We start from the raw sequence: 9461 nt of genomic DNA, 5'->3' as shown, positions 1-9461 counted from the left end.
AGAGCTTTTAATTAAAAGCTTTGTACGAGAAACACACAGAAAGCAACAACAGTAACAGGTAACGTGACACTGAATACATAATCTGTACAATAAGGGTTTGTAAAACATGCTTCTGAAGTTCAGATACATTACAATGTCAGCCTCCAACTCCTCCTCTTTAGCATCAATACAATGTACATAATTCATATTAGCATAAAACCAGACGAAACTGCAGTCTTGACATGTAAAAATCAGTGAGTCCTTCTGATCAAACCCATCTTAGACTACTAAAAAAGCCAAAAGAAAATGGCATTCAAATAAACATCATCACATTGACAATGTTATGCATATTTCAAAAAAAGTACTTAATTACAGTACAAACAACAAAATAATGCTCGTTTCCATTTCGTTAAGCATCACATTTCATACGTTTAAACAAGGATCCTTCTTTTTCTTCTAATTAGTGCCAACATGAATCTAGCACTTAGATCACATAGAAAACTATTTAAAAGGGGGGAAAGAAAAGCTTTAAAAATCGGAAATTATAAAAATCAAGAGCCCTATTTGGTTGAAAGAGGCCACTAAATCGAGTTGTGCTACTCCGTATGACAAAGAATAAGCAAAAAATTTAAAACAAAATTTAAAAAAAAAAACATCACTTAGCAGTCTAATACCTTACAAATCTACCAACTGCAAGAGTCACTTCTATCCACCACTTAAACATATTATAGAGTAGATGAAAAAATCTATTCCAAATTACAATATATCCATTTGAGAAGAAAATAATTCTAGAAAAAAAAAATAGGACCACTCTGCTTTTACTGTGTCAAATAAGGATTTAAGTAGTGTTATTATCAACAGACATCGATTCGAATTTGAACTACAGACCGTTTTTCTTTTTTTCTTCATATTAATGGATGTGTCATTTTGGAATAAATCCTTCCAAGTGTAACCTATGAGAGAGAGTACTGAAACAGCACTGACAACAACTAGAACCATTCAGTATATGACAGGAACGTCGCCTTCGCCTGTTAAAAGACACGGAAAAAGCGGTACTCGCAACTTCTGGAAAAGAAGACGACAGAAAACATAAAAACTTATTACAGTCTGCGACCCTTAAAGTCACCGAGCTAAAGTCGAGATTTAATGACGTTTTCAGCCGTTCTCTTTGATAAGAGCCAAGTGTGATGAGGTTACAGTTGCCTCGAGTGCAGCCGACGGTGAGCTCTAAGGCAACGCATGCGGAAGCTTTTAATATATTCTAACACATACTGTAGATAGAACGGAGTTTAGAGCCGAAGAGTCTGGGAAGGCCTAGAAAGAGCAGGAGGAAAAAAGAATCTGTGTATAAAGGGGTCTGTAAAGGTTTCTTTAAAGTACGGCTGACGCGTTTGAAGGTAAGGTCAGAAACTTTGATCAATTTCGAGCTTGAGGGATTTAGCTGGAAACAACCTCCGGTTAACGTACACGACAAAAGGTTTACAGCCAAGAACACAAGGGCGCTGGATCAAACCGTTAGAGATCAAGCAGCTTTTCTAACCATCCAGCTCCCCGACACACCAGCTGTACTGTGATCCTACTGAAAGACAGCCTGTCTGATGTGTCTGAAAAGGGGAAGACAACTGTGCCAGCATCCTCTCCAGTTATTAAACAGCGGTCCAAAGGTTTTATCCTTCATAAACGGGTAAAAGCAACAAGACAGGAAACAGGCAAAACGGCGCTTCATTTAGGAAGTAAAAACGCAGTGTCCTGTTTAGACTGGAACATCGAGGTATCCTTGGTCCTCACTGTTCCTCTACATGTGTCCAGGAGCACTGTTTACATTAAGCTGACAATAAGCTCAACTAAGTCTAAAGCCAGGACTTAAAAGACATGTTGGGCCTCAGTTATAGCAAAACAAATCTTGGTACAACAGGAGCAAGAGGCAAAGTTGTCTTACTTCTCATCATGATGACTAGAGTCTGATGGCTATAGGACTAGATGAACCCTTTTCCACTACAGTAGTGCAGGTGCCCCCTGTAGAACCAGTTTCATGCATTTCCACTACAAGAAAATATCAATGCTGGTTCCAAACAGCCGACATTCAGCAGCTTCACAAAACTGACTGCGCCAAAAGTTGTAACCACCGTTGTCTCTCAAGAAATTCACCAAACACAGATTCTCCATCCCGTGTAAATCACCCCAGCCTTTGCTACATAACCCCATGTAATGTTCGGTTATGAATCTGCGGAAATGTAGGCTTTTCGTCGTAAGGCACCCAAGTTGGAAGTGGCTTCGCACTGGCTCTGCATCAGTGGAAAGACACACGCATGCCCTATGGGTAGCAAGAATAAAGCACTTCTATTGACGTTACTACCAGAGCACATACTAATAAAGAACAGTTACGAAGCATAAAAGGACAAACTGGCAACATCCACAGGACGAAAAGCATGGGAAACAGCTTTTAACCAGTCAAAAGTGGAAGATAAATAGACAAAACTTAACAGTCGCTACATTGTACAAGCCACAGCTGCCTGGATTCATGTTCCACAGATTTGAAACACCTGTCGCCGAGTCAACTTCTATTTTTAGCTGCATTTTGTCGACGTTCAGTCTGAACTGTGTTCAGCTCATGGACCTTCTAGACCTGGACAGTTTAAGAAGTTAATTTTAGCGATTACGGCATACAGAGAAACTGTTCAAATTCACTGCAGACCAGTTTAGGGTCTTGGTGGACGTTATGGAGTCGAAGTAGGTGGCGGGAACAGAGTGAAAAACAAGGCAAATATGTAAGAGACTGCAAATGGCAGCAATAACTTAAAAAAAAATTACTGAATTTCATATTCTTTATCAGCCTTTATGGTTGTGTGTGCATATAAATACTTATATGTATATGCATGTGCATTCAAGAGAGCAAGAGGAGAAGGCTTTGGAAAAACTGATAAACCACACAGAATAGGTTGGTTTTTAAATGATGCAGTCAAGTGCATTTACCTCGCTATTGCATCGATGCAATATCCAAATCCAGCTGTGTTAAGTTCACTGAGTTGAACTTCCAACGAGACTAACAGGTCAAAACACCTGCAGGCTGCTGACAACAGCCTCCAGAGCAGAGCTTGCATCTAAATATTAAGTTTCTTCCACACAGGCTGAGTATGCCTTCTAAAAGTTCAACCTGCACACTAAACGGGCGACGGTTCCACTTTCAGGACAATGTTACATTGTACCAAACAAGATAAACTCAGCATGAAGCAAGTGAAAGAATTACCACCATTTCCATCCAAGCCAAACAGTCAGTGTTGTGCAAGTGGACAAAATATGGCAACTGAAATGCCAAGAAGGGCGTATTAGCTGCCCCATCTCAAATTTATATAATTCTTCTAAAAAAAATATGTCAATGTTTTTAAACTATTCAATGACAGGGCGGTGTTGGGTTATATTTCATTACTCATTACACAAATATGGACATACCCTTCAAGGTAAAGGTAGAAGCGAGTTGAAGTGGCATGACACTTTTTTTTTTTTCCTTTCTTCAATGGCATTTGACTTCATAATGTCCGTCCTCCTATGGCTTCGCTGGGGAGGGGTCGTCGGAGGCGGCGGTGGGAGGGGGGGAAGAGGCATTTTCGGGGCTAGCAGAAGGTGAAGCGGGGCAGGAGGCAGGGGATGGGAACTCTTTTATGGTGACGGTGACGAGGTTGGTGGTCACATCTGTGACCACTACATCCTTGCAGCTCGGAGCCATTTCAGGGTGCCAGTCGGGGTCTCCCTCAGCGGGCACCCTTGGAGGTTCGGTGGGGGCAGAGGTTTGGTCCCCGGGAGCGGCAGGGGGAAGCGCGGTGGGCAACTGGTGTTTAGCCCTGCACTGGCGAGGATTTTTCCTGCCTTCCTCTGAGGGCACCGTACGGTCCGGGGCGCCCTCGTCCTCTTCGTCTTCCAGGGAGGAAGAGGGAGAGGAGGGGAGGAAGGGGGATGATGATGATGCAGCCTGGTTTGCATCTGAGGACGCGGCAGGGGTGGAGGACTTGGTGCTCTGGCTCTTCTGAGTGTCTGCGTGAGGTTTGCTGGACTTGGGATCCTTGCTAGACGGCGAGGCCCCAGTGGAAGGCTGAGACTGGGCAGCAGCAGCATTGGTGGGAGATTTTCCTTCAGACCCACTGGAGCTGGAAGGAGAAGGAGGTGCCTGGAACTGAGAGGGGCTGGTGCGGCTTTCCCTAGCTCCTGTGCTGGAGCATGAGCTTGGGTGGGAGTGAAAAGGCACAGGTCCTCCGCACTGCAGCCCGAATGGCTTCCCGTACATCGGGAACCCCAGCATCTTCAGAGGAGGCTGGAAAGGTCTATATGGGGCTTCCCTCTTCTTCCCAATGATACGATTGCGGGATGGGATGTTCTGACGTCCTGCCGAAATATTCCGACCCCCGGCCGCTGTGCCACCCCGGCCCGCTTTGTCGATGACCTTCAGATTGAGGATGATTCGGCCTCTCTTGACTTCCCGGGGTTTCACCCTACGGTTAAGGATGCGGACGGTTTCAGAGAAGGGAGAAACGTGCATGCGGGACGGGAAGCCACCAGGGTTGGAGAAGGTGGTCGCCATGGGGTCTGTGCGAGGCAGAGGGCGCCGGGACATCCGGTGGCAGCGGTGAATGTCTTTCTTCAGTTTGTGTGTGGCCGCAAGGGAGTTAAGTTTAGGGGAAGGTGCGACAGCCGAGCTGGAGGACGACGGTAAAAGATGCGCTGAGGCAGAGGAGGAGGAGGAAGCTGCCCGGTTAGAAGTGGACGAAGTAGGACGCAAAGTGGTCTGGCGGGTGTTTGAGGCTCGGCTGCCGCTCTCTCCTTTCTGACCGCGAGCCTGCGAGACAAAGCACATTTAAGAAACCATTTTTGTAGAGTGAGCTTTTTGAACCTCTAAACACGTTTACTGAGTGATACACAGCAACAGCAGCCACTTTTAAACATTTGGCTAAAACATCTGGCTCAACTCCAGCACCTCGGACTGCAGCTAACCCTGGTAGCTCTTGCTCTGCTCTTCAGCAGTGTGTGAACCAGATCTCCTCCAGCTCATTCTAGCTACAATTCTGGAGGGTGGAGCTGAGACTATGTAACCATGGGCACTCACTTAAGTTAGTTGTTTTTGGCAACACTAGAGTCACAATGATTTATATCAGCCATTAAAATGCTTCTTGGATGACAGCGTTGTAACTAATGCCTCAAAAGTGCACACTTTCCAGCTAATTTAGCTTATATTAGACTAAAGTTAATTTGAGATCAAAAGAATTAAAATTAACAAAATCAGCAGTTACAAAGAGAAGTTAATGCACCCAACACCACAACGTTTAGCCGTGCTGAATGTAACTTCAGTCAGACGTGTCTCCTTTGTAACTCCATTTATTGTTGTTGATATAAATGACCCTCCCCCTTCACACGGCTTTCTGAAAGCGTTTTTCTATGACCAAAGGTTGCTGCAGTATGTGCCTCAGGTGAAATGTAGCACAGGACAAACGTGTCCCTGCCGCTCACGCTTCTTTTCATGTCATTTTCCAAAGACAAAGCATGCACTGTATGAAGATTTAAATAAACTTCAGACACCGTTTGAGGTTCAAGTAGGTTGACCTTTTTCTCAGCTTTAACAGCAGAAACCACAAACAGAATGTTCCACTTTCCTGCAGGGTGGTGATGCAAACTGAACAAAGGTACAGATTTCAACAAAGCTGCAAATTTAACTCATGCAAACTAGTCATAGTTTCCAGTCCACTCGTCAAAATTTTAAATATGATTTCAGATGCAGCAGCTCCTCCCTGTGGAGGAGCATAAAAAAAAAAAACTGTACCTTCATTACAAGGTTCTTGGGTTTTGGTCCCCTTTTCTTTGGCCCGTGCAACTCTCTTTCCCGCTCTCTAAAAAAGAAAAAAAGTAGTGACAGTTCGAATGGCATTGACCACAAATGAAAAGACACACGCAACAAAAAGAACAAGAGAACGAGAGCAAATAGAATGACTCAAAGGTGATGACAGACATGAAAGCTGTGGGTGAGCGTGGGCAAAAAGAGCATCTCTGCAGCCATGTCAGAACACAGTTAGGTTTCCTTTAAAAAAAAAAAAAAATCTTATTCTTTGCTCTTATTTTCATCAGGGATAATGTTGAAGAAGGACAGGAAATGTAAGAGCCAGCGAAGAGAGGAATGACATGTAGCGAAAACACCGTTTCAGTCATTTGTTGTATCCCCTGCCTCCCATTAAAAGTTTTCTGATACTTGAACTTTACTCTAAACATTTCCATGAGCAGCACGAGCATTTCAAAGAGCTTGGCAACAGACAAAAAGAAGTTCGGTGCAGATTTTTTTTTCAATTAGGCAGCAAAGAGGAGGAATGTAAAGACACGAAAGGGGGATGCGGGGGGATGAAAGTATGAGTAAACACAAGCACTTAGAGGAAGAGACACTGGAAGTAATTTAAAACAAGAACACATGATAAAAAGGTAAATGGGCCCGGGGGACTGAGCAGACATGCTTTAGACTTTTCAAGATAGGAGCCAAAATATAAAAACAAGCAAGAGAGAAAAAATAAATACATAAATAAAAATCAAGACTGATTACTCAAAGCACACGCAGGGCTCCTCATGAAGCAGCTACACTCACTTTTGCTCAAACCCCAAAATCAGCCTGTCATCCAGGATGTTCTCCTCCGGCTCCCAAGTGCTGTGCCTGAACACAAATGCAGCAACATGAAGAAAAACGCATGCATTCATTTTTGCTCCAAAGCACAGTTAATGTGCATTTTTCAGCTGAATCGAACCAATGCTTGTGTCACATTAACATTGTGGATTCAAGGCACTCACTTCATTGCCCATCCTTTCCATTTCACCAGGTATTCGAGCCTTCCCTGAAAGAAGAAGACAAATGTTAGAATTACTAAAACAGTTCATATGAGAATAGATTTTTTTTAAAAAGAAAAAAACAACAACATTCAAACACAGGTTTTGAGTATTTTAATTACAAATAGGATATTCTTGCCTTTACACCAACATGGGAACAAAACTCCACATGCTGTTAATGCACAGCAACACCAAATCTGCAATGCAACTGAATGCACTTTAGCACATTTCAGTCCAAGTTACAGAAGATGACTTCATTTCTTTCACGTCTTCGCTAGGGTTAAATCTTCCTATGTTTTATAATAAGATCAAATACATTTCACGTTTGGGTATCGTTTATGTGAAATCTACGTTTGTTCGTGTGTTGCAAGTGTTTTACAGCAAGAAGGATACGCTAAAAACTCCAAGCAGGGACTTCTGAAGCTATTGGAGGCACGGTGGGCCTTGCTGGTTAACTCTGTATACCGGCAACTTCAGAAGGCAACATGCCATAATGGACAGAGTCTCTTACATGCAAAATACTGAAAACACATTGGAAACTCTCAAAAGTCCTTAATCAGCTATGGTTGAAGACTCCTTTCCCATCACCGGCGTATGAGAACTTGTGCTTCTGCAACCACCTTCATAACTCGCACGAGAAAGTAACAAAGTCAAGCTGTCGTTAATGTGGCAGCTACACATAAACTGGGCTATGAACCGCTGACTGTGACCGTATAGCTTTAGCTACCATTAGCTGGCAAGCAAACCAGGCCTCTCAGTTTCACAGCACAGTCCACAATACCATCAGCGGGGCTAGCGTGTCTTTGCAGCCACCCCGTTCTTTGTGTTGTTTTTATTGCCCTGTCGCTGCCTCAATGTCCGCGCCACGAGTCATAAGCCTCGCTGCTCTGATCTAGCTCGGACTAGCAAAGTAAAAGCAAACGCACGAAGGCCTCTGCAGTATTTCATAGGCGTAAGATGACAGCCCTGAGCCTATGGACTAAAGCAGTGCCGCGCTGCCGACGGGGAACATCTGCACGTAGTCAAAACACGCGGGACAGTGGCGGCTGTAGCTCACCTTACGGACGCGGCGTTTAAGTATGGCTTCCGCGGCGAAAATGCGATCTCCCGCCGCCGAGAGCTCCATGTTTCATACCCGAACTGAGCTACCTGTCTCGGTGTCCGTCTCTCCAGACGACAAGCTCCGCTGTCTGCACGGATCGACCAAACCGTGCGAAGGGCTGCACACACACGGAGACAGCACAGCAGCAGCGGCGGCGGTGCGACCTATCTGGTCGCCGGCAACCCGAGGAGAAAAAAAGCCCGCGCGGCTCTGAGCTTTAAACATCAGCGTCAAAAGACACGAAAAGGTTATTAACGTTAATTAAATTATTACAGACCTAATTAGACTTCATACAAATGTTTTAACACCGAAGGTCATCGGAATTTTACATTGTATTTATATTTACATTTCATAATGTTAACTGGTTTAATAATATTTGCCTTATTCAAGTATTCAGTCACACATTTGAACCAGTGGACAATTTAATCAATGGCTCTTTTCAAGCGTCCCACTAAGCCACGAAAATTCCCTTCTATGCCATGAAATTGACAAATTTTATTTACCTTACTTTGTTAAACATGTATTTATTTATTTAATTATTTTAATCATAAACATAAAATAAACGTTCGGCATTTGGTTTGAATGCAAAACATTAGTCCTCCAAGTTAAAAATTCCCTCTGGTTTAAGGCAAGAAGCTATTTATGAAACAATTAGTAGTAGTAGGGGGGGAATCGATACAGCATAGTACACTCTCAGAAATAGGGGTACCAAAGTGTACCAAAAAGGGTACAAATGCTTGTCGCTGGGGGTGTTCCTTTTTGAAGGACATTTCTGTACCCTTTAGGCTTGGTACGTTTTTGTACCTTATGAAGTTGTACCATCTGAGGTACAATCATGTACTTTCCTAAGACATAAATGTACCTTGAAACTATAGTACAGAAATGTTCTCTTGAAAAGGGTACAATAGGGTACCTATGAGGGTACCCCCCCAGCGACAACCTATTTCGTACCTAAAGAGACAAAAATGTACCCCCAATAGTCCAAAATATTTGGTTATTTAACCATTTATTTTCGATAATAGAATCACATCAAAGCACTTAAACAACCACAGGAATACATCCTTGATTACATTCGTATATTGCTATAGGACATGTCAAGAAAAATACATTCATTTAAAAAAAAAAAAAAGTAAACAATCACATAAAGACATTAAACACCTGAACACAATGTTTTGACGGATCACAGAGATGGCATGTATTTAAAAAACTGTCCACACAAATGTTTTGCTCTACTTCAACAAGCACGCACATACATACATACGCGCGCACACACACACACACACACACACACACACACACACACACACACACACACACACACACACACACACACACACACACACACACACACACACAAAATGTTCTTGCAATCACGTCACACAGAATACCTCAAGGACACAAACAGCCTATCATCAACTAAATAGGTGTCTAGAGCTTGAAAGTCTAATTCATTTCCTGGATTGAACAGGATCGAGTCATTGTCAACTGCCACTTGGTAAGCATGGAAATGACATTCATAAGTGCAAGGAAG

General features: G+C 43.2%; 1 protein-coding gene across 2 annotated transcripts; it reads right to left on the bottom strand.

The window, feature by feature from the left end:
- On the bottom strand, nt 1-8132 carry cbx6a (chromobox homolog 6a). 2 transcript variants are annotated; one of them, XM_080879366.1, is made up of 5 exons: nt 7886-8132; nt 6793-6836; nt 6593-6658; nt 5786-5852; nt 1-4807 (listed from the first exon to the last, which is right to left on the bottom strand). In XM_080879366.1, the coding sequence occupies exons 1-5, from the start codon at nt 7952-7954 to the stop codon at nt 3524-3526; spliced, it is 1530 nt and encodes a 509-aa protein (XP_080735492.1). In that variant the 5' UTR covers nt 7955-8132; the 3' UTR covers nt 1-3523. The 2 variants fall into 2 exon arrangements, with proteins under 2 accessions (XP_080735492.1, XP_080735493.1); XM_080879367.1 differs by having other exon boundaries at nt 7978-8117.
- Nucleotides 8133-9461: the final 1329 nt, after the last annotated feature.

Source organism: Rhamphochromis sp. 'chilingali' (genome assembly GCF_963969265.1).
Source record: "Rhamphochromis sp. 'chilingali' genome assembly, chromosome: 4".
Lineage (NCBI taxonomy): Eukaryota > Metazoa > Chordata > Actinopteri > Cichliformes > Cichlidae > Rhamphochromis > Rhamphochromis sp. 'chilingali'.
The sequence above is the reverse complement of the archived record's forward strand: the minus strand, read 5'-3'. Positions and strand labels throughout refer to the sequence as shown.

Coding starts and splice junctions, on each gene's coding strand:
- cbx6a (XM_080879366.1), bottom strand. CDS start 7,954: ATGGAGCTCTCGGCGGCGGGAGATCGCATTTTCGCCGCGGAAGCCATA. Junction 6,837..7,885: donor TTAAACGCCGCGTCCGTAAG/GTGAGCTACAGC, acceptor TTCTTCTTTCAG/GGAAGGCTCGAATACCTGGT. Junction 5,853..6,592: donor ATTTTGGGGTTTGAGCAAAA/GTGAGTGTAGCT, acceptor TTTCTTTTTTAG/AGAGCGGGAAAGAGAGTTGC.